At 50.0% G+C, this 27,779-nt stretch overlaps 3 protein-coding genes across 3 annotated transcripts; 2 read left to right on the forward strand and 1 right to left on the reverse strand.

Moving 5' to 3' along the window:
• Window positions 1–1,008: 1,008 nt before the first annotated feature.
• Window positions 1,009–2,940, forward strand: LOC136302214 (mast cell protease 1A-like). Its single transcript, XM_066205588.1, has 5 exons — window positions 1,009–1,086; window positions 1,172–1,319; window positions 1,505–1,640; window positions 1,906–2,157; window positions 2,465–2,940. Exons 1-5 carry the CDS (start codon window positions 1,023–1,025, stop codon window positions 2,597–2,599), a joined length of 735 nt encoding a protein of 244 aa, XP_066061685.1. The 5' UTR covers window positions 1,009–1,022; the 3' UTR covers window positions 2,600–2,940.
• A 2,444-nt stretch (window positions 2,941–5,384) lies between these two features.
• On the forward strand, window positions 5,385–8,893 carry LOC136302268 (granzyme E-like). The gene is made up of 5 exons (XM_066205665.1): window positions 5,385–5,448; window positions 6,139–6,298; window positions 7,291–7,432; window positions 7,552–7,785; window positions 8,226–8,893. The coding sequence occupies exons 1-5, from the start codon at window positions 5,385–5,387 to the stop codon at window positions 8,361–8,363; spliced, it is 738 nt and encodes a 245-aa protein (XP_066061762.1). The 3' UTR covers window positions 8,364–8,893.
• Window positions 8,894–13,182: 4,289 nt separating this feature from the next.
• Window positions 13,183–27,353, reverse strand: GNA11 (G protein subunit alpha 11). Its single transcript, XM_066205914.1, has 7 exons — window positions 27,178–27,353; window positions 22,833–23,017; window positions 21,617–21,771; window positions 20,739–20,867; window positions 19,434–19,563; window positions 18,520–18,673; window positions 13,183–16,945 (listed from the first exon to the last, which is right to left on the reverse strand). The coding sequence occupies exons 1-7, from the start codon at window positions 27,311–27,313 to the stop codon at window positions 16,755–16,757; spliced, it is 1,080 nt and encodes a 359-aa protein (XP_066062011.1). The 5' UTR covers window positions 27,314–27,353; the 3' UTR covers window positions 13,183–16,754.
• Between the last annotated feature and the right edge of the window lie 426 nt (window positions 27,354–27,779).

Consider the following 27,779-nt stretch of genomic DNA (forward strand, 5'->3'; position numbering starts at 1 on the left):
CAGGCTGACTCATGGACATCAGGCATGCCCATCTCTGCCCCACATCTCTCCCTCCCCACCCACCCATCCTGTCCCCTCTTTGTGGCCCCAGCACAGCCCAAGGCATCCACTTGCCTGCAGGTGTTTTTCTGCTCCAGGAAGGGTGGAGCAGGGCTGGTTTACAAATGACTGATCACTCCTGGCAGTTGGGTGGTTGCACTTCCCCGCTTTGGTCTCTTCTGCTGCAGAGCAGCACTTCCCACTTCCCAGTCCCCAAGCTGGCAGGACGCTTCTGGCCCCAGAGGAGCCAAGAAGAACCAGCAAGGCCCCTCTGACCTGGGCTGACACCAAACCCTGCAGGTCTGACTCTTCACAGCGCTCGAAATCTGTCCCAGGCACAGTTGTTGTGCCTGGATGGCCTTTAATTTAAATTGGCTGGTGGTGATGGTGGATGTCTATTGGAAGAGGCTCTGCAGGGCATCTCTTGAAGGAAAGCAAGAATATGAAAGACCAAGTTTCAGGATTGTCTCCTCTAGATCACATTCATGACTCTAAATGGCAAAGTATTTTGGTTTGGTTTAGTTGGTTGGGGGTTTTTTGGTTTTTTGTTTTGTTTGTTTGTTGTTTTTTAAAGTGGTTTTTTTTGGGGGGGGGGTTTGTTGGTTTGTTGTGTTTTTTGTTTTTTTTTTTTTAGAACCTTGCATTTCTTCAAGGCAAAAACATTAAACAGAAAGTGTGGGAGAAATGTTAAATCACATCTCAAAACCAGCACAGGACACCTCCCCCTTGCTGCCAGCACCCCTGGGGCTGTGACTGTGCTGCACCAGGCTCAGTCTGCCCTGGCCTCTCCATCCTGTGTTATCACCCATCAATCACAGCCACAGGAACGTGGGCACTGAGCAGGCCAGGCCGGCAGTGCCCTGATTAGCACAATCAGCCCTTTGCACATGGTTTCCTGGCTGCTGGGCACAGCTGCCTCCAGGCTATAAAACCTTGTGGAAACTCGAGGCACATCTGGGGAGGAGCATCCAGCCGTGCCAGAGATGTGCCAGCCCCAGCCACTGCCCGCCCTGCTGCTCCTGCTCTGCTGCCCGTGGGCCAGTGCCAGTGAGTCAGGGCTTTGCTGGGTGTCAGGTGGCTCTTTTGGGCTCTCAGCAGCCCCTGGCTCACGCTGGGCTGGGGTGTCTTGCAGGTGCTCTGCGGGGTCAGATTGTGGGGGGCCACGAGGCGCGGCCGCACTCCCACCCGTACATGGCGTACCTGAAGGTAGCAGGGCTGGGGAGCTGTGGGGGCTTCCTGGTGGCCCCTGGCTGGGTGATGTCAGCTGCACACTGCATGGGGTGAGTACTTGATGCAGGGGTTTTATCCCTTTCTTTCTCCCCTAGCCTGGGAGCTCCTTTGCTGGAGCAATTTTGGAGCAGGTTCCTGCTGTGCCGAGCAGCTCTCTGCACCCGTCTGCCAAAATGAGGGAGGTGGGTGACACCCAGGCTGATTTCCCCTTTCTCCCCTCTACTGCCATGGCCAGGAATATCACAGTCATCCTGGGGGCTCACAACATCCACGAACCAGAGAAAACCCAGCAGGTCCGGGGTGTCCTCAAGTACCACGAGCACCCTGAGTACAACCCTGGTACGATGGAAAACGACATCATGCTGCTCCAGGCAAGGAGTTCTGTGAGGGGCAGAGGGTGGGCTGGGGCTGTGGGGCTGGCAGGGACTGGGCAGGGCTCGTCCTGGCTGTTAGCTCCTTCTGCAAAGCCGATTCTGCCCAAGGTGGGGGCTGGCAGGACTGGGAAGGAGCCACGGGCAGGGTTTGGAGCCTCATGTGGCTTTCACAGCAGCTCCCCAGAGCCTGCCAGACCCTCCCTGCCTCTGCAAATAAAGTGTCCTGCTCACGGCTCTCTCTGAACCCCCTGCCTCTCCCCAGCTGACATCAAAGGCCGCTCTCAATGAGTACATCCAGACCATCCCACTGCCCAAGACCGGCAGTGACCTCCCCACGGGCACCAAGTGCGTGATCGCCGGCTGGGGCCTGATCGACGAGGACAAGGCCACCAACAAGCTCTTTGAGACCAAAGTCTCCATCTACAGCCGCAGGAAATGCGTCCTCTTCTACCCACACCTTGATTCTGGCATGGTCTGTGCTGGCAGCTTCCACCAGCTGAAGGATTCCAGCCAGGTATGGGGAGGGCACACGGGGCTCTCTGGGAGCAGGAGCTGCTGCTGGCACGGGCACAGCTGGGTCCCAGGGCAGGTGACAAGCATTTGATCACAGTTCCCATGAGGACTGGGCTCTCGGCATGTCCTGACACCACCCACAGTCCCTGCACAGCACCAGGGGGAGAGCCCCAGCTCAGCAGCTCGGGGCAGCCCCTTCAGCTGGGCGAGGTGTGGGGCAGGGATGGAGCCACAGGGCAGGGAGGGACCAGGGAGAAACCCGCTACCACAGGGAAGAAGCCTCTAAAATCAATCTCATCTCTCCCCAGGGAGATTCTGGTGGGCCCCTGGTGTGTAATAAAGTGGCACAAGGCATTGTTTCCTTTGGCTACGACTCCCCACCCGGGGTCTACACCCGCATCTCCAACTACCTGCCCTGGATCAAAAGAGTCATGAAGAAGTAGCAGCGGTGGCAACACCTTCTCCAGCTCCGCTGTGCCCCTGGAGACTGCAACAGCTTCCTTCCTGCCCCTGCTGAAGGCTCAGCTCCCTCCTCTCTCCTCGGGAACCCAAGTGACTTGATCAGTGCACTTGAGAGTGCCCTTCCTTCTGTTCTGAGGCTGCTGCCTGTCCCATTCCCTGCCCGTCTCAGGACAGTGTTAAATCACCCTGGCAGAAACAGAGATAACCCCAGATGGCACAAAAAGATGGCACAACAGACCCCACTTCCTTCAGAGATAACCCTGTTCCTGCTTGAACCTTGCTGCACTTAAAGCACCCACGGTAAACTCAAAGCTGCACCTCCCAGCCTGTGTCATCTTTCTCTGTGGCCTTGCCGCAGAGTGCAGGAGGGAGGGTCTGGCTGAGGCTGTGAGAAGCTGCTGGGACAGCAGCAATCACAGCTCTGCATCCCGAGTCACTGGCAGGCTCAGAAACAAGAGCTATGCTTGCCCTTCCTGGAGTCACAGGGGTGATGAGTGTGCTGAGAGGACAAAAACAGCCCAGGTCGAAATGTTCTGGGAAAAATGATGGGCACAAACTCCCTTCACCAACTTCAGCATCGTTGTCACCCTCCTGGGAGCACAGGCAGCAAGGGTGTGGGGCATCAGCAGTGACCAGGACCCCAAAGCTGCCGTTCTGTGCAGAGTAAAGGCTGCTCCCTCTGAAGTGTTGCAGCCTAGGGCACAGTGCAGCCCAGACAGCTCGGGCACAGGGCACACCAGGCTTATCTTCCCAGCTGTCTGAGCTGTGAGAGGCTTCACTGGGTGGAGAGAGCTGGACTTCTTGTGGACTGTGCCCTTGGGCGTAGGCAGGTGGCTGTTAAGACACCGAGTTCAGAGCTTTAGGATCCCAGAGAGGAGGCACAGCCCAAGTCCCAGCTGTTACACACCCACTGCCTCCAGGCTTTGCCCATTGCCGGCAGCCACAGTCCTTCCCCATTTCTGCACCATGTCCTGGGTAGAAACAGAAAGGATTGAACTGAAAGGGTTGATGAAGGACCTGGGTTCACAAAAGTCCCTGACCCCAAGCCACTTCCTCCTGTCCTCCGTGATACGTGCAGGGGGCCCAGCTGGGTCCCTGGAGAAGGCAAGGACGAGTCCTGGCTGGCTGCCGTGAAGCTGCTTGGCACATCCTTGTCCCCCTGAGTGTCTTAGTGGTAGCCCAAACCTCTCCCCTCAGCTGGATGATGCCCAAGGACAAATTCTCCCCACAAAGGATGCTCGGGTGCTGCTTTCAGACAGTTCCTGCATTGGAGCCTGAACTTCCTTCCATGGCCTGCAGCAGGCTCCTCTCAGCCCTCATCTTCATTCCACCTCGATTCTGGTGGTATCTCTTGTGTACAGAGTGAGCCAAGAGTTCCCTGGGGGACAGAGATGATGCTCTGGTAAATGAATGAGTGCAGAACTCCCTGGCAGGGGGTGAGGGATGTCGCCCGTGATGTCAGGAGGAGACTGAGTCAGTTTGCGGTGGGAAAAACCAGCGGGGAATTTTAAACCTACAGAAACTCTCTGCAGTCCAGGGGAAGGGGGTGCTTGCCCTGCTCTCATGGCCTCTCCCACTGATCCCCCCATCAGAGGGAGGAGGTTTCCATAGTCCAGCCTGGATTTCTGCTCATAAATCCTCCACGTTCTTGCCTGGGACGAAGGGAAACTGCGTCACCTCTGCCTCCAGCACCCAGGCTGCCCTGGGGAAACTGAGAAGGGTCCATGTTTGGGCTTCTGCTCACAGCTGCTATCAGCTCAGAAATCTGCAAGTGAACAGGCTGCAGCTGCTTATCTGTGCATTATGAATCTTTGTCACGTCAGGGTTTTCCTTGAAGCTCCTGCTGCTGCAGGCTTTGCACGAGAATGGCAACTTGTAGTTTAAAAATGGGGTTTACCCACTGGCATTCAAGGCAGAGAGGAAAACAGATTTACTGGCAGTGAGGGCAGCAAGGAAGCATCAGCCCCATTTCGTCATGGCTGAACTGTGAATATTCGAATTTTCGCTCTTACCGTAAATCCCAGAATGGTTTGGGCTGGAAGGGCCCTTAGGGATCATCTCACTCCAACCCTGCCATGGCAGGGACACCTTCCACTATTCCAGGGTGCTCCAAGCGCCATCCAGCCTGGCCTTGGACACTTCCAGGGATCCAGGGGCAGTCACAGCTGCTCTGGGCACCCTGTGCCAGGGCCTGCCCACCCTCCCAGGGAAGGATTTCTTCCCAGTATCATCAGTATCGTGTTATAAACACATCCATGGCAATTTTGCTCCATTAGCCAAGCTGATGAGGGAGAGCAGGAGGGTCCTCGCCTGCCACCGCACAATGTCTGGAATTGATGCAGCAGGTGAAAGAAATCTTGTTCATGTAGGGCTCGTCATAAAAATCAAGAGGGTTTGCAAGTGCTTGACAAAGAATAGATGCTGCAAGGGAAGACCTCACTGGAAGTCAAAGAGGTGAGAGAGGGTGCGTTGCCCACATCTTCCACAGCAAACACAAAGTTCTAAAATTGGCTCTGGGTTTAGAAGGACGTCAGATCCCTCAGACCAGACCCATGATGCAGGTGGGTTGATGCCCAAGGCCAAGACTGACTGAATTCCCCTCTCACATTGCTGAGACATGCAACTTGTGGAGAGATTCTTCAGATGAGTCTGACTTCTGTGGTTTCCTGGAGTCTGATCTCAGGCTATAAAACCTTGCTGGGAGCAGGACAAGACCCCAGAAGCAGCCCCACCTCGGAGGGATCCACTGAAGCCCAGAAGGCTGTGATGGAGCATCTGCAGACACTCCTGCTGCCCCTCCTGCTGGTGATGTGCCCCCCAGTCTGCACCAGTAAGTAGAGCGGGCTGGAGGCGAGGAGAGGCTTGGGGAAGGGTGAACCTCATCCCTGTGCCCTCCATAGCCCTTGTCCTCAGCCCCATCCTGTGGGTTTTTTCTTATTTTCTTTCTGCTGTTAGAACCGGGATAAAACGCTCGGGAGACGCGGCTTGTGTTCGGACTCGGGTGTTTATTAATTCTTATCTATAGCACAGTCTCACAAGTTGCGAGTTCTAGCTAACAAGGTGAAAAATGGCTGTGTCCCTAACTCTTTGCACGGTCTTTTAATCATAAATTGTCCAATTATGAAATGATACCTTGATTATTTTTAAGTTTAACCCAATAACCAAACACACACGGTCCACAATGTGGATTTTTCTACCCAATTACAAAATACCACCCAAACTCGTGAAGAAGACGGGAAGATGAAGGTGAAAAAGAGGGACTCAGCCTACGCCCTAAATCCTCCATCTTGCTTTATGTACATATTACTGTAGTCTAAAACCTGAAATTCTAAGTTTTTCACCATGTGATGTTACACACTTCTATTAAGCTACACACTCATAATCTCAGTTCTATCACTCAGCTTTGGAAGGCTCCTCATGGCCTCAGGTCAAATCCAGGGTTTGCTTGGGGGTCAATGCCTGTCAGCACAGAAAGCCTAAAACTCTCAGGGCTCAGGGTTCCATAATATCCTCCTTGCAGGTTATCCCTGGAAGTGGAGGGAGAGAGGAGGAGAAGCCAAGGCACCATCCCGGGCTCACCCCACACCCTACGTGGCCTTTCTGCAGGGGAAGGACAATCACTCCTGTGGGGGCTTCCTCGTGGCCCCTGGCTGGGTGATGACAGCAGCTCAGTGCCTCGTGTAAGTCTCTGCTGTGTCCACACAGCCCCTGCAGCCACGTGTCTGCCCCACCACGGCCTGGGGAACATCTCCTGTGTGGAGGGCTCGCAGCTGGGCTCACTCCAGCCATGCCCAGGCTCTTCCCCTGGCAGGGAGCACAGGGCAGGGCACAGCTGGGGGACAGCTCTGAGCCCCATCTCCCTCCTCTTCCCACCCGCAGATATTTACTCTGATTTTTTTTTTCCCCCACCGTGACTCGTTTAATTTTTCCCAGATGTCAACAATGGGAGGACAGAGTGGCTTCTTGCCTTGCTGGCACTGACCTGCTGTCAGGCTTTGTCCCTTCTGCCACCGACTTGTTTGTTGGCAGGGTGATTTCCCATGAGCCAGGTGCTTGCCCAGCCCTTTTCCATCCCTCCAGCTGGGGTGTGGATGGGCAGGAGGACTTTTCCAGGTGTGCACAGCTCTGGGTGTAGCTCCCACACACCTCAGGGTTGACAGCTCTGCCCTGGTGCCCGTGACAGGCTCAGGGCCAATCCCCACACCTGGGCAGCAGAATGGGGGACCCGGGAGCCTGGAGCCTCACCTGGGAGGTTGGGAGGGACTCCTGCACATACCCAAGGTCCTTTCCAGTTTTCCTGTGGCAGGTGATGTAGAGGGCAGGGAAGTATCCTGATTTAGAAATGCCTGGACTTCCATGGGGCTGTGAAGCCCAGAACAAGAGAGCAGCAGGATCGGACCAAATGTGCCCAGCTTGAGGTCTGGAGATAAAGGAGCCCTTGCAGAGCTCTGGTCTGTCAGGTGGGAGCCTGCTCTGCCTCTTGGCTGGGCAGATTCACTGGCAGAGCTCCTTGATCCCACCATTCTTCTTCAAAAGTGTCTATACAATATATTCTGTGTGTAGGGAATATACATACCCCGAGTCTGTGTCACTGGACTCTCGAGATGAACCTCAGTGCTCCCAGGCGTGACAGGGACGGGCTGGTGACACCCACTGTGCTTGATTTCACCAGCCACAAACCTCTGACTGTCATCCTGGGAGCCCACACACTCCAAAGGAGAGAGGAAAGCTGGCAAACCTTCGAGGTCAAGGAGTACCACTGCCACCCAGGCTTTACAAACCCTAAGAAGGGAAATGACATCCTTTTGCTGAAGGTAACCTGGCTGGAGCTCCTGCACGGCCCTGATGTGCCACGAGCTGTACCCTGGAGCAGAAGGGGACAGTGGATGACAGGGCAAACACTCATCTCTGTGTTTTCTGTCCCCTTGCCCAGCTGAACGGCAACGCCACCATCAACAGCCACGTCAGGCCCATTTCCTTTGAGAAATCCAAAGTTCGTGGTGGGGCCGAGTGCAGCGTGGCCGGCTGGGGCTACAGGACAGCCACTGTCACCTCACCTGAGGCCACTGTCACCATCATCAGACAAAGGGACTGCCTCAACCAGTACCCAGGACTCGCTGACAACTGGATTTGTGGCCGCAGCAGTTCCTCCAGGGTACCTGAAAAGGTCGGACTCTGGTTAGGGAGGAGGAGGAGGCTGCAGGGGAGGTTTTAGCCAGGGGCAAAGCACAGGGGAGAAGACGATCCTTGTCTTCCCATGGCACAGGACCTGGGAGCTGGCAGCAGCACAGGGGGACAACAGCCTGGCCAGAGGGGTTCACCCCGAATCTCATTGTTGGTCTGAGCGTATCTGAAGTCAGATACAGATGTTTTGTATCTGAAGCCAGCAGAAGGGCAGAAACGAAGCTTCGCTGTTCCCCCAGCTGGGTCCCAAACAGAGCTGCCACCAGTCCCCTGTGGAGGCAGAATTGTCCCCACCCACTGCGTGTCCAGGCCTCTGCTGGGGAAATTGTGCCCTGATGTTTGCAGCCTCCCTGTTCTTTGCAAGGGCACTGCTCCCCTGGAGTTCCCCCAACCCAGCACTGATCTCTCTCTTCCTTTTCACAGGATGATGCTGGGGATCCACTGGTCTGCAACAACAAAGCCTATGGCATCTTCTCCTACAGGCACAACAACTGGCCTGGCTTCTACACACACATTGCTCCCTACCTCCCCTGGATCAACAGAGTCATGAAGTCAGCGTGACCCTGCTCTCCCTGCAGCTGCTGCCCTGGAGAGCTCACCCTCCAGAGCCCCGTCCTCACCAGCCTCCTTTTCCTTTCTCCCTGGGGAACACCTTCCACTGGTCCTCATGGATGTGGCGAGGGCTCCTCTGTGGCCAAGCCGGGCTCTGTCTGTGGTGGGGCTGGCACAGAGGTTGAGCCTTGGCTGTGTTTGTCCCCTGTGCACACTGGGGACAAATCTGCCCTCTCCTTGACACCGCACTCCTTCACTGCTGCCCTGACTCAGCCCTTTGCGGCTCCAGCTCCGGAGAGGAAGCAGCAGGACAGCCCTAGAGAGGTGCCAGTGGCTCGGGGGACGTCTGTGACCCGCAGGGGGAGGCTGCACGGTGAGATCAAAGGGATCCAAAGAGCAGCCTCCTCTCCGTCTGTCATTTGTGACTCCACCTGTCTGGGCGTCCTTTGCCCAAGCCCTAGGGCTGCCCAAGCTCCCAGGACACTTCCACTTCCTGCTTCACTGCTGCTGTCCCCTACCTCTGAACCCTGCTGCCTCCTTTCTCCCCTCTTGTGTAGTTCCAGTGTTGTAAGAACACATAAAAACAATAAATCTCATCAGCATCTGAAAGCCTTTTTTCCTGGTGCCATTTGGATTTCTCTGGGCCACTCTCTCCTGTCCTGAACAGCTCGGGAGAAAGCCACAGCTCAAAGAGCTGAATCCCAAGCTGGAGGTTTCTACCCCAACCAATTTTCCTCCATTTTCTGTGCCATCTAAACCTCCAGAACAGATTTCCAGTCCGGATTTCAGGGAAGGGGCTCTCCTCAGCCCTTCCAGAGACCTCCAAGCTGGTATTTCGGGGTATTTCCTCACTCCACCACATCCTCTCCCCCATGGGCGCCTCTCAATTCTACCCCATCCCAACTCCGGCTGCCACTGCACACAAAACCAGCATCTTCCCCCCAGTGCACCTCTGTCACTCACAGGTATTCACCAAGGCACACTGAGTCATCTTCCTAGTGAAGCTGGCAGCAAAGAGAGGAACCACACAGTCCCACCACGGCCTGACAGTCCGTAAATATTTTATTTCTACCTGTCGTGGTTTAAGACAGAAAACTAAACCCCTGCCTCTCCTACAACGGAGCTTAAAAATATCGCAACCTGAGGAAATTAATCTGGAGGTTTGGCAAGAGACACACAAGAGGAGCTCAAACACTTCCGTCAGATGTTTAGGATTTCACTGACAAAAACACACTTCTGGGGAGTGTTTGCCTTCCCTTATGCTCACCTCTGCCCAAAAGTGACTTGTCAGGGGCCATTCCAACATCTGTGGCAGCACTGGATACGAAACACAAGGCCAAAGATGTGAGGACTCCAAATATTTTCCAAATCTTATCATTCAAAATGTCTAAAAGTCCCCAGGTCACTCACCTGACTAAGAAAAGCTGCAGCTGAGCAGAGTTATCAGTGGATTTTGCTGTGGGTGATGTTGCACGAGGAGAGCACCTCTAGCACATTTCTGCTGGGTTTTCCATGCCCAGAGTGCCCTCTTTGGGTTGGCAACAGGGTGTGTTCTGCAAGGTTCTGTCTCTAAACAACTTCCAAACTGATCAAAAAAAACCTTACCTCTTGCAGTTTGGAAGCAAATCCATGGCTGAGCTGAGGAAAGGCACCTCGTACCCCCAGGGTTCTTTACATCATTTAATCTGCTCTGAATCAAGGGTTGCAAAACTGACATTGAGCAGAGACTTCTTTGCTCTTGAGGCTGCCAAATCCTGCCCAGAAGAATTTCCCAGTTCTCATCCTGCACCTTCTGTGCAAAGAGGTCCTGTCACCTCTTGGAGAGCTGGAGACTGAAGGCCTGAGTCACTGGGAGGGAGGATGGGAACCAGTAGAGCAGGAGAGACCTGTCTTTGGGGAGCTCCATGAAAACCCCATTTATTTCCATGGCCAGGAGCTACAGATACTCACCTGAGATGAGGGGAGGAGCAGCTCCAGGAGGAGCGCACAGGAGTGGCCAGGAACAAATGACAGCACTTGGCCAGGGGTGTAGAACAGCCCTGGGCAGCAGCTGAGCTCCCTGAGGAGCCACATCCTCACCCAGCTCAGCAGCTGGGCTTCCCCAGAAGCTTCACACAGCCCGAGCGTGGAGTCTTTGTCACACAGTCCAGCACAGCAGCCACAAAAACTCCTCAAAAGCCATGAGTTCTCCACCCACGGCGGTGGAGATGGTACAAAAATTGCTTGTGGAGGCTGAACTTCCTGGTCAGGCTGTGTGGCAGGAGATAAAGCAGCTCGAGGACAATTATACCACACTGGTATCACTGGGAGAGCCCACAGGAAACAGCTTGGGTTAGAACAAGCCCTCGCTGAGCCCGGGGTTCAAGAAGCTCTTGGCAGAAATGTTGTTCCAGCAGCAGCTGCCATTCCACAGGCCAAGCTGGTCCCGAGCTCCTGAGCTGCACAGCAACTTCAGAGTCCTGTGTGGGATCAGGATAACACGGGGGAGAAAGCTGAAGTAGAGGAGGGAGGGAGGCTTTATACTCCTGCTTTATAAATTCCACGTGACATTTTACCCTTATGAACAGATACTTCCCTCTCCTCCCCAGAGGGCAAAGGGAATGCCCAAAGGAAAGAGCTTCCTCCTGCTGGGAGGATGATGGTTGTCCACGGACAAGGCAAATCCCAAACTCTCTCTTCTTTGCCCTTTCGTTGCACATGGGATTTTTTTTTAAATATGAAAAATATGAAAATCGATTTCCTTCATGTCTGGTTTCCCCACGTGCACAACCCCAAGGAGCTGCTTTGGTGCTGCCAGGGATATCCAGTGGCCGGGTTTAAAGCGATTCCCAGCACTGCCACAACCCCAGTCCCTGGGCCAGCTCAGCTTATCAGGACACTCCCCTGGCCCACAGCCCAGCCCTCTGTTGCCCAGTGCCTCCCTCCGGAGCAGGCTGCAGGCCAAAGGAACTAGCCAGGCGGTGGCAGGTGGCCTCAGGACACAGCCTCCCATGTTCCCAAGACCTCTCCTCGCAGGATGGGCACGGCAGGATCAGAGGAGCCGAGGGCCCCAGCTGCAGAGCTGGAGGTGAGCAGGAGCTCTCTGAGCTGCTGGGAACATTTTATCCAGCCTGGGCTGGAGTGGTCCTTGGGAAAGCAGCAACTGTGAGCCTGCTGCATGGGCTGTTCCCTCGGCTGCTGCCAACAGCTGCCTCCTTCCCTGGGCTGCTCCAGCCTCCTGCCCCTCCACTGCCACGACAGCCCCACACACACCTGGAGGCTGCAAAAGGCCAAACCACGAGGCCCTCACAGCCAGCTGGGGCCTTAAAGGCTTCATCTTTTTCCTTGAAGAGCCTCGGTTTGTCGCTTTGCTTTATTTAAACAGAGAGTGTTTGGCTCTTTGCGAAGAACAGCACAACACGTGACTCCCACGGAGCTGGACACGAACAGGGAGCGCTGACACTGCTCCCCAGCTGGTGAGGGGACAGAGCCACTGAAAAAAGCAACAAAAACTCACCCATAACTAGAAAAGTGACAATTTAAGTCCTTTCCAGTGCTCCGGCCACCAGGCCACTGTTCCCTTGCTGGTGGGAGTGAACAAAATGCTTCAGGCTGCCCAGGAGCTGCAGCTTCACCTGAGTTAAGTGACCTTGAAGGGAGCAGAACATCCTCAGCTGCAGCTTCCTGAAAACACAGGAAACCTTTGCAGAGAGGAAATTGGCCATCTCTACCCACTCCCAGCTGATTTAATGCAACATTCCTGGAGAATGAGCCCAGAGAAAAGGAATTAAGCTCTATAAACTCCATCTCAGGAAATGGCTTTGTGGAAGTTTTCACAGTCATCCAGCTCTGGACTCCTTAAGGGATGATTTTAAAGCCGTTTCATATTTCAGTCCACATTTCTAACAGACAAGACTGGAAGCAGTTCTGGTCCCACCAACATTCCTGCTATTGGCAACAGATATCCTGCTTGGAATTGTGCCTGCAATGGGCTGACGCCACAGCAAGAGGCAGCAGCAAACAGCAACAACTTCCCTTAGCAATCCGACTCCAAAATCCTGGAAAACTTCAACTAAAGATGCCGCCATTGCACCCCTGCACCTTAAACCCCCAGTCAGACACTGCTTACACTTCAGAATTATTGGTACAGTGCATTATATATAATTATGGTGTTATTATACCTTTTATTCACCAAAACATGCTTTGTTTCTGACAGGAGGCAGAGCTGCAGGTCCCACAGGGTATCAGGGAGGAGAGGGGAAGACAGGAGAGAAGAAACACACACACAACCACCACGGCTTTTAGGAACAAAATTTATTCCAATTTCAAACAGAGAGTTTATTTCAGGAGAAAGATATGAAAATCAATTTCCATCAGATATTTCTGTAATAAGCGTGTTGCCCAGCAGTCAGAGTGGGATCATTCCAAGAAACAATCACACTCCTGGACTGGAATGAGACAGTTTGGAGTCTGAATAGATCCTGACACTGGGCATCTTATTCAGAAACTCCTTTACCCTACCCTCTTCCCTCCCCGCCCCCCAACACGCACAACAATACATGCATTGCAAATGACAAGGTTTAAAAACAGCATTTTATATAGTATTCTTTTTAAATAGGATAATGTTTAAATTGTCTTAAATCAGGATCCTATAATATACAAGTATAACCAAATAATTTCCACCACATTGGCACTTGTAAAGAGTCTCTGGCACTACTAAAGAAGGGGCATTGGCACAAACCATACTCTTAAAAAACTGGGTGCTGCATAACACACTTTATCTCTGCTGGACTCTAACAACCTGGGCTCTGTACAGGACAATACAATGGTCAGCACACTCCGGAAGTACTTTTTTTTTTTTTTCTTTTTTTTTTTCTTTTTAATTATTTTTTGTCTTTTTTTTTTTTTTTTTTTTAACCAATAAAACACATGAAGAAAAACCATAGTTGAACGCAAGGCCAACATTGCTAGGAAGCAACAACAAGAGACCAAAGAATCCAACTCGAGGAGAAGGGGGGAGGCAGGAAGGGCAGGAGCTGACACGCTGCAGCTGGAAGGGGCTTTTGCTCACCAGGTAGCCAATCCACATGGAATGGTGGAAGGAAAAGGGATGGTCCTCTGCTCACTGACTTCAAGTTTCAAACTAGTTCAAAGTATGTTGGTTTCTTCAACAGAACAAAGATTAAAAGTGCACAAGAAGCAGAGGTTAGCAAGGAGACCAACTCCTCAGACTCTAGATTCCCTACAACAAACCAATTTTACTTCTCTTCTGAAAGTCACTTTCAACCTGCAGAGAATTCTGACAGGCCTCACTTTCAGAAAGGTTGATACAGGCAAATTTGGTTTTAAGGTTTGGCACTTTTGCTAGGGCAGGCATTTGCCAGCCAACAGAGACAGAAGCCAGTTCTGCAGGAACACTTCACTGGCCAAGCTGGAGGCACACAAGCAGCTGCTTACTAAGGAAAGCACGTGCTAACACTGGTATCTTCTCACACGATACAGTCACAGACGACTCCAGGTGACGTGTACAGGTCTGACCCATTCCTGCCCCAATCCAGGAGGAGGTTTCAGGAACTCAACGAGAGCCACTGAGCAACACTCGGCCCTTCCCTCCCCGAGCCAGTTCTCAGGCCAACAGCTACCCCAAAAGCAGGTGCCCCACAAGGTACAGCACATTCCCTAAATCCTTGTGCCCACAGCCTCCCACAGTTGCCTGCCACAATGCAGAGTCACTCTGCAAGAGACAGATGCCAAGATCCCTCCTCCTGTGCCAGGGCAGCAGCTCTTAAAGAAAGGGGAAGGAACAAAACAAGACGAAAAAAAGTTTCTGATTCAAGTGGAAGTACCACCATCATTCACCTTGGAAAAGAGAAACTTCTGGGAAGTTATTTTCCAAGAACCTGTGTATCTCAGTGCCAGGCTCATTGCTGGCAACAGCTGTAGTGTGAACCATTTACAAAAGGATCACAGAAGCGGAAAGAGGCTGGTGCTGCCTCCTGCTTCAGAGGAACAGCACTTAGAATACATGATTATAAATTCCTCTTTATAAGACAATTTCTACAAACTGGATCATTTTGGCATAAAGATGAAAAAAAAAAAGCAGTAAAATTGATGCAAAGCTGTCTGACACATGGGAATCCCTCTCATTCCTCCCAAGGGTTAAATGCAGTCCAGAGCATGGCTAGTCTAAAGAGAAGCTATGTTTCCTTCAGCATCACCACTCAGACTGGCTCTTCAACTGTTGGTCCCATGGCTACTGTTCCAACTTGAGCTCTGTAATCACCTGGAGCAGAGCTTGCTTTGCTCTGTAGTGCTCTGAGCACACACAGGCTTTGCTCAGCTCCTCTGGAAAATGAAGGACCTATCAACAGAATTATTCAAAATTACGTCCCTCCCGTATTTTAGTGTTCTAGATCAAAGCATCTTAAGCATCTCAGACAGTTAGATTTACTCTTACAATGTTGTGCAAAACACTGATGTAGTGCTCTGTCTACAAAAGAGACAAAATATCAAACAGCCCCCTTCAACAGTGCAGCTCATTTAGTCTTTTTTTCTACTGGCAGCCTTCAAGGGGGCAATCTGGTTGATCCGGAGAATTTGGACCCAATGCTACTTGTTGGAATTGAAACAGAAGCATCAGTGATGGTTGACTGACACACGTCCAGACGTGGGTCACATCTCCTGCTTCCCTCTCTCTCTCTCTCTCCCTGCCTTGCCAAGCACTTTTTTCTCCCAGGCCGGCAGCAGCCCTTCAGCACCTTGACTTGCCTCAGCTCTGGAAAATAAAGCTCTCCTATGTGCAAAGGCTTCATCTCCTCCTGCTCAGTGGAGATTCAGGTGGCATTCAGAATGCAGAACTACATCCACACCGCCCTCCAGCAAGTGCTGCTGCCTCTCTTCTCCTCTCCTGCTGCACCAAGTGCAGCCAGGGCAGGACTGGATCCTGCAGCAGCCACTGCTAACACAATGATCACAGGCACCCTGGAGCAAGGATGTGTGCGAGTCTTCCAAAGAGGATCCCATCCTCCTCCAAAGAGGGACACAGCAGCCTGTGCCTCAGGGGAATGCATAAACAGGAGAGGCAGAACTGCTGCTCCCTCCAAGAGCTATCCTCCATTTCCCCAGGTAAGAATCCTACCAGAGCCTGTCACCCTCCAGCTCTGGTCCTCTCTGACACTCTGCAAGCCGGACAAGGCTGAGGAATTCTTACAAAGTCGTTCACACACTGGCACAAAATGCAATAAAACAAGGCTTGATTGCTAGTAGGCAGCAAGAAAAGACCTAGAGGATGGCACAGACTAAGGTTTTCAATCCAGGCAAAGTCTGATGTTGGAATGCCACAACCACTCAGTGTGCTTTTGGTAACTGCTGCACAGAGAAGTTGCTCATTGATGTCAAAAACTCTACCCAACAAAACAGTTCCTCTCTGCAGACTGAGCCTTGTGTGCACACGGCCACGCGCTCGTGGTGTGGGCGGGATGTGTTTATGCGTGTGGAAAAAAAAAAAAAAAGAAAGAAAAAAGAAGAAATAAAAATGAAATAATAATAATAAAAAAAAGAACAATTACAGTCAGGCACTTCCCCAGGCTCAGCAGCTATTGCTCCAAGAGCTTCCATCATTTGTAGTCCATGAACAAAATACAGCAACACATAGCAAACTATGTCTAGAACATCAATAATTTAAAAAAAAAAATCACAGTCTCCATACCTTTTATAATTGATAACAAAAAATTACTCAGAACATATAAAGAATGGAAAAGTGATGGCTTTTTTTTTGTTTGTTTGTTTGTTTTGCCTTTTTCTTTTTCTTTTTTTTGCACAATAGTTGGAGAGCAATTGCTCCTCCCCAACATTTCATCACAGTGAACCATGGAGCGTGTCCTGGGGAAGGGAAGGGAAAGAAGGAGGGGAAGGAAGCAGGATTAGCAAATTACACCAGAGGCACCCTATAGCACAAGGCAAAGGGACCAGTAGCATTCTGCACTCCCACAGTCCAGTGAATTCACAATCTCAGCTGGAAAGTGTTGGGGATTTTTGTTTTTTTTTCTACATATACCACGGGAATGAAAGGGGGAGGAAAAAAAAAAAGAAGTGGCTTAGCAACAAAGGAAAGATCAAGATGAGGCTGCCTTAGCTGCTTGGCAAAAATTAAGAAGTAAGCAAGGTGCTGAAGAAATGAGGCATATCCCCGTTAACTGTGACATAAAAGCAATTTGTTAAAAATATGAAATCAACTACTCTGTGGACAGAGACATGAGACTCCAGGATAACACCGAGCACTTGCCACTCCACAGATCAGACAATTTGCAATCATTACATCATCAAAAATTAAAACTTTTTTTTTTTCCTGTCATATTTAAAATTTCATTTTTTTGTCTTTTCTTCACAAAGAAGCTTCTCAAGGGGCAAGAGCAGAGCAGGTCAAACCAGATTGTACTCTTTCAGGTTGAGCTGTAGGATGGTGTCCTTGACAGCTGCAAAGACGAAACGGATGTTTTCTGTGTCTGTGGCACATGTGAAATGGGAATAGATGATTTTATCACTGTCGGGATTTAAATCCACAAACATCTTGAGGATGAACTCGCGGGCTGCCTGTGCATCCCTCTGTGGGCCTGCAGCAAACAGAGACACCAGTGAATGGATTCCCTCCCATGCATCCCCCAGATCCAGCAACTGATCCATCAGCACTTTCTCCTATGGGTTACAGAGCTTTAAAGAAGAAATTAAGATCATTTATGGGATAAAAGCTCCAAGAGCTGAAGTGCCTTATGCTTTTCAGCTGTCTAACCAAATCCCACAAGGGCTCTGGGCACTTTGCAGAGACTGATGGGTCAGTTTAGACCCTGCTTTGGAATTCAGGCCTTGGAACAAACCTGACTGGGAGCATCCACTGGGTAACAGTGGCAGATGCTGGATAGACACCACTAAATGCTCTCCCATGGAAATGGGGTGTAAATTTCTTTGTAATATACAGGTGGATCCCACAGGCTGAAAGACACAAGTGTGTATTTTGGAAACAAGGATTATTGCCAGTCAAAAGTACAATCAGTCTGCTCCAGCTGATGACCTTACAGGAACTAAAAATGGGAATTCTGGCCAGTTTTTAATTCACATTGCAGACAGGTTCCCAGAAAAGAGTCACCTACTGCAATTTCTTTCACAGGACTGCTGTTGTTGCATGGCAAATACCATCTCTTGAGAGGAAATCTGATGGGCAACCACCCGCTTCCAGGCCATGCAGCATCCCTGAAGGAGCTACTTGTAGGAAAAAATGAAAGTACACGACACCCCCTGAAGCTGGGATCTGTCTCCAGCTGTTAAGCTCCATTTGAAGTAGGCACTGTTTGGGCAGCAGCTCTTCGGCCATTCCCAGCCTGCTGGAAAAACTTGGTGCTCCCACCAGAGCTCCAAGCAGAAACACCAGATGTGGGAGGACAACTAACCAAGAGCAATTTCATCGGTCCTCTCAAAGATGAAAGCTGTTGGCAAAATGGTAATTCTTCCTTTACCTCACATTTTTTAAGCAAATAATTACAGATTTCATACACAAGAGCATGGCAAGAAGCCTTTTGCCTGATCTCATTTTCCTTTACTTTGATTTTATTGCCAGCCCTGTACAGGTGTGTTACCAGCCAGCTTTAAATGCACTCAGCTGAAGAGCCTGAAACAATATTTTGGCTAAGGAGTTTTGTTTCAGATGGGAAATTCTGTTGCACATAGATATTATTTTCCCACAACAGCAGATGGCACGCCAATAAGAATTTCAAGCTGCAGGAAGATTTTTTAGCACCATCATTTCAACAACTTGGGTATTTGACCAGTCAGTTTCTCAAAACAAAAACCCAAGTAACCTCTTGACTAGAGGGTTAAAAGGTCCAGAACAAACTGGATCAGTAAACTGCCACGTTTATGAAACTGGTTATATGTACAATTCCACTGTTTAATACTTTGCAGTGCAATTGGAGGGGGTAATTCCTCAACTAGGAGAGGCTCATTACTTGATAACCCTATCAGACTCCAGTTGTCTATGGATGATTAAGATATTTTGTGATGTTTTCTTATTGCTGTAGGCATTCTTTGTCCAATTAATGTTTTCTCCGCTTCTAGATCTGAGCATTCTTTAAAAAACAAGTTTTAACCAAATCACCTCCACCCCATCAAGTGCTCCCTCTTAAAAGCCACTCACCATCAAACTCTGGGAAATAGTCAACAAGGTGGGAATACAGGATCTTGTCTTCCAACAAATCTTTCTTGTTGAGAAAGAGGATAACAGAAGAGTTTTGGAACCATGGATAAGTTATAATGGTTCGAAAGAGAGCTTTACTCTCCTCCATCCGGTTCTGAAATCAGAGAAAGAAAGCCCTGTTTTCACAGAGGAGCACTAAAATGCCTTTCTGCTGCCTGCACATGCACTCAGATCTGTAGTAATTCAGCATCTCAAACATTATACACAAAGTACTTTGGCCCCAGGTAGATTCTGGTTCAAGCTGGATCAGTAAATGGAAAGGAAATGCAAAATCTGAAGGACTCAACCTTCATTTGTTTGCCAAGCCTTTCACATCAAAAGACTTTAAAGTCATTTTATGCTTTAAGAGCCATGTGAGAGGACTGTCCAATGATACTTTGTGAGCATATTATGTCTACTAAAAAAAAATAGCAACTATTGTTATCTAATAGCATGTTTTTAATCTATTAGCAAGTGCCAAAATTCAGATTTGCACCTTCAAAGAGCGCAGCCACCACCTCACCAGACAGCAAAGCCTTAAGTAACCCAGTGCAGGAAGGGGATGGGGTGATTTGGGAGCACTTGCACAGTGCCTTCCATGGCACAAGGGACTCTGCAACTTCAGATAATTTCATTTTTCACTTGAGAAGCCCAGATGGTTTGAATGCCCTCTGCCTTTTTCATCCTCAGGGACATCATGACCCGCCGAGGCTCGTGTTCCCTTTGCAACAAGAACTGAAGGCCAAAACCAATAACAGCAGCTAATCCAACTTGGCACTCAGCACCTGGGTACCAGCCTTCAAGAAATTACAAAAACAGTCTTCCCTCTTTTCCTTCCTCCCTCCCTTCTGCAGAGTTCCCACTCTTTGGCTCACCTCATTATCCGATTCCACCAGAACTTGGTCATATTCACTAAGTGCTACTAAAAACATGATGGAAGTCACATTTTCAAAGCAATGGATCCACTTCCTTCGTTCTGATCTTTGACCTCCAACATCCACCATTCTAAGGAAGAGAAGTACATAGAGTATCACAGAGGTAGCTGCAGTTCTCTGAATGCCAGGACCAGCAAACAATGAGAATTAATTTGGTTCTTTACCATTCCAGTTAACCTGGCACAGGGATTTGACACTATCTGCCTGTTAACAAAACCAGCAAGTTTACAAAACACCCTGGTCCAGAAATACACCAAACTGAATAAATGGACACAGGTGAGTGATGCCAAATTCACCCTTTACCATTTTTGCTGCATTCTGCTCAGGTTTGCTCAGCAGCAGCCCTGAGTCTGAAAAGACTGAAAAGACAACTCCTTCAAAAACTGTGCTCTGTCACATGAGCAAACTATTTTTGTTTTTAGTTAAAGCACCTGCTTGCCTCAAAGCTTCTCCCCCACCCAACTCTTCCCTTCGTTGTTACCCTTTAGTTGGAATGTGCTGTTTAACAGACACACACTTCAGCCTCTCAGTTTCAAGTCCCACCTGTACAGTACACTAAAGTTATTCTGGCACTCACTTGAAGTGCCACACACGTGGTTCACCTTTGATAAAACCCTACACCTATTCCCTAGGTCAGCAAAACAGAACAGGGAGAGGAGACTTCTGCATTTCTGTAAATGGTTTAAGAGAGAGGAGGCAGGTTCCCTTATTCCTCTCCGGCAATGCTACGCTGTGGCGGGGAAGGGCAGAGAGCACCCAAGCACCAGAGAGAAACACAGGAATATTGCTGTGTTCAGCCTGGTCATGGCCAGGCTCAGATGCTGGCTTAAGCCTGCAAAGACCATCTGTTGCTGCAGCAGCACAAGCAGCAAGTTTTGGTGTCACCCTGAGAGCACAAGGTGGGCACAGAAAACCAGCTCTCAAGGCAGCTGCTGGGTACAGGGAAGTATTTCTGCACGAAGTGTCACCCCTTGGTGCCTTCAGCTCTCAACACATCCCTCAGCTGCCTCACAAGCCACAATTTCAGCCTGAGGTGGCAACAGCACAATCCTTCCCAGGAAGGGCACCAAGATGGTTCCCTGGGGTGGAAGTGATTCGAAAGCAGGTTCAGTTTTCTGACCACCCCAATTAGAGGAGCACACATCCACTCAAACCATCTGGACACACTAAAGCAACCCAGAACCCTTCCTGAAACCATCTCCCTGCTGCCTGAGTTCAGCTGTAACACGAAGACACCTCCAGTACCTGAAGATAATATTCTCTAGGTCAAAGGGGTACTCTATGATCCCGGTTGTAGGGACTCTAACCCGTAGCACATCTTGCTGAGTTGGTAGATATCCTGGGGTGGCAATACGATCCACATCGCTGAGATAGCTGCAAGCAGGACAGTGGAAAAAGAAAAATAACAAAGGAAAAAGAAAAATACTGCCTTAGGTCGCAGCACATAAATATACAGATGTAAAAACTGCTGCATGAAGTCTTTATGTAGCGTGATGAGAAAGGCAGAAGTTGTCTGAATTATTTTAAATATGGTGTGGAAAACTAACAAGAAGTAATTTTGGGGAACAGTAATTCACCAGCCAGTCCCCTTGAAGGATATACAGACAGACTAAAAACAACTTTATCAACTCTGTATAGGAGCGGGGGAGACAATCTTTACTACAGAGGAAGTTCAAGCACAGTAGATGCTTTATGTTTCAGGATCAGGCCTCATCTGAGGTTTTCTACTTATAAATGTAGAAACATACACTTATTTACATAAAATGTAAAACATCCTCTGTACATTGCCAAACTTAATGCATTTATAATTAATAAAATCTGAGTTACATATATATCCACATACATCTGTAGGTCAAAGACAAACCTGAAGAGAAAGAGCAGCACTCCTGCTGCCCAAGAGCCAGGATCAATCCAGATGGAATAATGTGGAGATTCTGGCCTCAGGTATATCCTGAAGCAGATGTATCAACACCCTTTAACACCCCCCAGAACACCTCATACTCTCAGGAAAAGCAGCAAAGGATAAGGAAATAAACTCTGGACTTCAATAAAAGAAGTGTGGACAGGTATAATTTGTTAGACCATCACTCCCACCACAAGCACACCAGGGACTGTACACTTACTATTTAGCTGAGTCAGAAAGTTGATATTCTCTTCTCCTGTCATAACATTCTTGTATTCCAGGGTCGTTCCACAATGTTTTAATTGCACTTACATATGGCTGCTCAAATGTCATGACCTTTTCTACATCCACTTCTCGGATCAGCACTGCATTGGCCTGGAGATTAAAAAGAAGAAGAAAAGAGAGAAAAAGTAAAAAAAAAAAAAGAAAACCAAAACTGGTGGGCATAAAAACACCCACCCTTCAATGGCTAAGCAAAGGAAGGAGTACAGTAACTACCACAGCCTGTGGTGTCTGTGAGCTGATTATCCACACCAAGGGGCTTTTGCCAATACCCCAAATAAATAAAAACCAAAGTAAAGTTCTGCACAAGTTATAGTAAGTAAAAGTTGGCAGATTTTATTTATCAGATCCCCTCCACCATGACTCACATAAAGCACAGGCAGAGCTTTCTCACACTCTGCCTGCTCTCACCACAGACAGGAAAGGGGCACCATCCAGTCCCTACAAACAATTATCCAAAATCAGCTCTAAGACACTGTGTGACAGGACAGATAAAATACAACCTCCAAATACTAAGGATACTAAGCATTAAAAAAGGCAAAATATGCTAAAAAAAAAAATCTATTTTCCTGGCATGCCCTCACTCTCACTGTCCTCCCCCTCAAGAAGATAAAATAATTTAGATCAGATCTATCTAAAATTAATTCCTGGTTCCAAAATCAGTATGTTTCTCTGGTTGAGACCAAAATTCTTCAAGAAAGGTTTGTACCCTTGGTCAATAGCTATCAGAAAAACAGAAGGATTGGAGAAACAGGGGTAACTACCAGCACAGGTCTGTGTCTTTGGGGTCCAGCATATATTTTGCCAGCTTCAAGTTCCAATAAGAACAGCAACACACACAAAGAAAATGCTGACACATTTAACAACCCTGAACCCTTGAAATGGGTAAAAATAACACCCCTCCTATCCCTTCCATCACATCCCAATCCCTTGCTCCCACCACTCACTAGGCACACCAGTGCACAAACCATAGTGCAAAGTTGCTCTATCCCTTAACACAAACAAGTAAAAGGAGCTGGGTATCGAGAAAATGTCATAAAAAGCTTATAGAAAAGAGTTCAGGGAGGTTGAGGTTGCAATGCAGAAAAACACAAGCAAACAAGAACTCAAAATCCTCCCTGACTAAAGATACGTGCAAAAACTGAGAAACTTACCTTGTTCTGTTCATATTTGTACAGAATCTTCAGGGTTTCCATGGCTCTTATCATAGACTGCATGGCAGTGAAGATGTTTTGGTACACCAGCTTGGTGAAGCCTTTTTTGTCCTCTTCAGAGTAGCCTGAGCCATGAATTATACGCATTTGCTTAATGAACGTGCTTTTCCCACTCTCCCCAGTGCCTACAGGATGCAAGACAGTGAGTTAGGAGCCACCAGGAGCAAAGCCCACGACACATGAAAGCTCCTATCACTACACCCAAGCACACATTACTCCCAATCCCCTTTTTGTCACTTCCCAGACTGGTAACAAAAAACAGCCTGGATTGTTCATCCCCGCTACGAACCCGGCAGCGTGGAAGGAAGACACCTTGTCCTTTAGAGCAGCCTTCAAAAGTAGCTCTGGTACTTATTCCAAATCTCACGTTACAGCCACTCCCACACGTCCTGCGTCAAGAGGCCCCTGCCCGTCACACCTGACCTATTCCCAGATACTCCAGCAAGATGCTACAACCAGCCAGGAAGGGCCTGGACACACTCTCAAGCCAGCAAAGTGCTACAGACCCAGCCAGCAGTGAGTGGCCAGGAGAAGCTCAGTAAACAGCGAATTTTTTTTCGCTCTAATTTGGCACAAAACGCTCTTCGCCTTATACACGACATGTCTTTTCATAGGAAAGAACCAAACGCAACAGGGAAAAAAAAAAAAATTAATCAACTCTAAAGGAGAAGGGAGCTCAAGAAACTCTTTGCTTATCCATCTGACACGAACGACCCAGGCAGCACATCTGCCCTGCATCCCAAACTCCTGCGCCAAGGTTTGCTCCCCAGGGCTGCGGGAGGATTCCTGCGATGCTGCTGTGGCTGGGAGGGAGTTAAAAATGGCGTCTGGCAGGGAGAGCAGAGTAGGCCACTGCTCCCAGCTGTCGGTGCCGTGCCTGGGTCCCCACGGGCTGCAGCCTGCTCAGCAAGGCCACTGCTTCCTTCTCTTCCTCCTCTCCCAGGTTTTACTGCCGGGCCCGGGAGCAGATGGGAGGGCAGGACACGGCGCAGGGCAGCGCTTGCAGCGCCGGCTTCCTGCACCGTCACTCGGGCAGGTCCTTCCACTCCCACGTTTATGGCCCCACAGGAGTGTCACTCAGCATGTGAAGGCCACCAGATGATACCAAAGGACAGTGGGAACTTTCTAACAGGGCGAGGAGGAGAGAAAAACGCCATCAGACGGCATCCGGGCAGTTACAGAGCCTCGTTAAATTCACAATTCTACTGGGACGTCCCCAGTGACACCCGCCCCGTGCACACAGTCCCTTTGTGCAGGGGACACGCAGGCCAGGTCCCACCTGGGATGAGCTTCCCTCCACACTTCATCACCCTAAATGGACACCACGTTTCTGGTGTTTCTAAATTTCTAAAATTTGTTATCACTATGTGGGATATTGATAAAAACCCCACACCTCTCTAACACAGTGGTCCAGCTCACCTGACTACCCAGAACCAAAAACTCAAAATACATCACGTCAGTGATACAAATCTCTTTAACCTGTAGTTAAAACGCTGGCAGAGCCCTGGCTGTGTCCACAGGCACCACCAGATCCTCCTCACAGCAGGGGAGAGATGGATTCAGACAGGATCTCATTCATCCCAACACACAATTACTACTCATATGTAGATACTCAGTTACTCATTTTATCTTGTAAGGCTAAAAGGCAAACAAATAAAAATGCTCAGATAAAAGCAACAAGCACCTAACTAGAAGCAGAACGTTTGAAATGAACAGCAAGAAGTGACAGAAATCACGTCAGCACAGCCAGAAATTAACACTGTAGACACTATCAATATGCAGCAAACTATCTCCATCTTGAATACAAAGGTGCACCCCAAGTGGGGGAAAACTGGAAACTGAGATTTTTTTTTTGTGGTTTCTGTCAGTGTGGTGAGAAATACTTCCTTGTCTTTTACCACAGCGACCAAAAGTGAGAGGGGAAATAAAAAAGGTGCTGCTTCAAAGCATTTCAACAATGAAAATACAAAAGAAACCTCAACACCAGACCTTTGTTTGCTTCAGAACCTAAGAGTTCAAACACAGATTCTTCCTGTCACTCCATCACCGCCCTTTTTTTGGTTTGGAACTTGGTTTTGGTTACTGGTGGTGGGCTTTTGGTTTGGTTTTTGTTTGGGACCTGGTTTTGGTTATTGGTGGTGGGTTTTTGGTTTGGTTTTTGTGGGTTTTTTCCCCTTAAAGGTGCCTTTTGCTTTCCCCGAAGCACAGCACTACACCAGCGGGTTACAAGCTCTGGTGGGCAAGATCTACAACTCTCAGGGCACAAAACCCTTTTTTAATACGACAGGAGATAATCTGAATTCACCACTTCTTCTGCCAACACATGAACGCAGCAGAGTTCGCAGTAACTTCCTAATGATCCCCCAGTACCTCATGGGCTCTTGTAAATACATTACTCAGTCAACAGTATCCCATGCTTAATCCCAAGTAATTTTTGCACAAAATATCCTCCCCACCCAGTAAAAAGACAAATTACTGCCCTTGTATCAGATGGCAATGTCCAACACCTTGAATTTCTTATTAACAGGTTCATCATTGATTAGCACTGTTATTCTTCACCTCAACTTTCTGTTTTAGGCTTCACCAAAGTAACTGTCACCAGATGTAGTGACAACAAAAATTTAACAGTTTCTACAAGGTGGAAACTCCCTCCACACACTCAAAATTTTGGAGATGTTGGGAAAGCCCTCTCACTAAGTCAATCATTAATACTTGTGAATATAAGAACTCCACAGAACAGGAGCAACACAGAAGAAATCCCTACAAGCAGCAGTTTCACCAAGGAGAGAGAACACAGGTTACCTGTGCCAGCTAAAGGTGGGCAATGTGCTGTGTCCAGTAAAAAGCATCCTGCAAACACTGTCTACACCTGGGGGTGTTGCTTACCCAACAATAACCACCCTCTGTATGTTTTTTTAATCTGACGCTGAATCTGTATCTTTTAGAAAAGCAGAAAGGATCCTTCAGCAATCTGAATTATTTCTAAAGTGAAATCTTTAGATCCAGTGGGATCTTCTTAACCCAGATCTATCCTATAGCGACAACCTATTTTGACACAGCTGCTTCTGTGGGACTGCTTTTAGGGAAGCATGAGAGTGAGGGACACCTTCCCTCCTCTTCAAGAAGCCTTACAGAAACTGCCACAGCATCTCCAAAGAGCAGGAATGTGAAGCCCTCGATTTCATCTTTCACACCAAGAACAGCAATAATTGTGAAGGATTCAGGGTGAGAAGGAAAGTCCCGGCCTTTACCTGACAGTTCTCACCAGGCACCAGTGTTGGTACTGGAGCCCCCCAAAGGGCTGGGCACACACAGCCTCACACCACTTCTGTAAAGTGGTTTTGGTTTCTTTTTTTATTTTCACAAGGGTCAGCCTCCTTCTTCAGCTGGACCTTAATGGCTGGTCAACAGATCAATCAGATCTGCTTCAGATTCCATCTCAAGACGATACAGTATTCAAGACAAAAAGCAGGATATATCTGAGACACAAGCAATGCTAAATCACAGCATGCATGAAAACCAAAACTTAAGTTCAAATTTGGGGGCTACCTAGGCATGAACACCAAACTCACCGCTGAGGAAGGAGGTACATGCCTGCAAGTCTCAGTTTGCGACTGATTACCCATCCAAACTCATCTAAACACGGCACAGTTACCCATCTGCACAGGGAACACTACCTAAGACCTAGATTCCTTATGGCCGCACAGGTGATCTCTGCCTCTGAACACCACAGGCACAACTCGTGCGTTCCTCCTGCCTCGTCCCCCTCCAGAACCACCACACCGTGATGATGTGTGCCGCCTCTCCCAAGCCTTGCCCCAGGGGAAACTCTGTGCTTTAAAGAGCTGGAGGCCAGTTTTTCCACACATGTTCACCCAAGGCCCAGGAGTTCACCGACAATCCTGAAAAGCACCAACTCCACCAGCGGGTTTCCCCACGCTAACCAAGGCCGGCACACTCCCGAGAATCGTTTCCTCGAGACAAATTTCACGCGCCCCGTGTGCGTGCCCGCCTTCACAACCAGGAATTTCGGCCGCTTAGTTCCTGGTTGTGTCAAAACCCATTTTGACAGCGAACGCATCACAAAATCAAACAAAGGGCAGCCAATGAGGCGGCCGCCCCGCACGGCTCGGGAGCGGCCCCGAGCGCCGGGCTGAGGCGGGGATGGCTCCCGCCGCTTCCCCGCCACACCCGCTCCCCGCCCGGCGCGGCCACCCGGACCTGCCGAGCCCCGCGCCGGGCCCCGCGGCGGCCCCCGGGGCCGGACCGGCGCCGCGCTCCTCACCCAGCAGCAGCAGCTTCAGCTCGCGGCGCGCGTCGCGCTTGTCCCTCCGCAGCTGCTTCTCGATCTCGGCGTTGATGCGCTTCGACTCCTTCACCTCGTCGCTCAGGCAACAGGCCATCATGGACTCCAGAGTCATGGTCGCGTCGCGGCCGGGACGCCCCCGCCCACCCCCCCACCCCCCGGCACCGACCACCGTCCTCCGCACGGCCGGGAGCCCGGCCCGGCCCGGTCCCGCGTCCCGCGCCCCCTTCCCTCCCCACCCTCCCGCCCTGCGCGGCGCCGGCCCGGCCCGGCCTCGCCCCGGCCCCGAGTGCTGCGGCCGGGCCCAGCGCCAGCGCCGCCGCCGCCGCCCCCGCGCCGCTCTCGCCCGGCTGCGCCGCCGCTCCCTCCGCACGGCTCCGCCGAGACACCGACGAGCCGGCGCAACCCAACCCGCTGCCGCCGAAAACAAGCGCTGACTGACAGCGGCCGGGGCCAATGGGAGAGCGCGGCGCGCAGCGGGGCGGGCCCGGATGGGCGGGACGAGGCTTCGGGGCCAATGGGAGCGCAGGGTTTGGTTGGCCGGTCGCGGGGGGGGGGGGAGGGCGCACGGACGCGCGTTC

The sequence above is a fragment of the Chamaea fasciata genome, unplaced genomic scaffold (assembly GCF_029207755.1).
Source record: "Chamaea fasciata isolate MVZ Bird 193981 ecotype frontalis unplaced genomic scaffold, bChaFas1.0.hap1 SCAF_28, whole genome shotgun sequence".
NCBI lineage: Eukaryota > Metazoa > Chordata > Aves > Passeriformes > Sylviidae > Chamaea > Chamaea fasciata.

Coding starts and splice junctions, on each gene's coding strand:
- LOC136302214 (XM_066205588.1), top strand. CDS start 1,023: ATGTGCCAGCCCCAGCCACTGCCCGCCCTGCTGCTCCTGCTCTGCTGC. Junction 1,320..1,504: donor TCAGCTGCACACTGCATGGG/GTGAGTACTTGA, acceptor TGCCATGGCCAG/GAATATCACAGTCATCCTGG. Junction 1,641..1,905: donor ACGACATCATGCTGCTCCAG/GCAAGGAGTTCT, acceptor GCCTCTCCCCAG/CTGACATCAAAGGCCGCTCT.
- GNA11 (XM_066205914.1), bottom strand. CDS start 27,313: ATGACTCTGGAGTCCATGATGGCCTGTTGCCTGAGCGACGAGGTGAAG. Junction 23,018..27,177: donor GCTGAAGCTGCTGCTGCTGG/GTGAGGAGCGCG, acceptor TGCATCCTGTAG/GCACTGGGGAGAGTGGGAAA. Junction 16,946..18,519: donor CTATTTCCCAGAGTTTGATG/GTGAGTGGCTTT, acceptor TGTTTGCTGCAG/GCCCACAGAGGGATGCACAG.
- LOC136302268 (XM_066205665.1), top strand. CDS start 5,385: ATGGAGCATCTGCAGACACTCCTGCTGCCCCTCCTGCTGGTGATGTGC. Junction 5,449..6,138: donor GTGCCCCCCAGTCTGCACCA/GTAAGTAGAGCG, acceptor TCCTCCTTGCAG/GTTATCCCTGGAAGTGGAGG. Junction 7,433..7,551: donor ATGACATCCTTTTGCTGAAG/GTAACCTGGCTG, acceptor CCCCTTGCCCAG/CTGAACGGCAACGCCACCAT.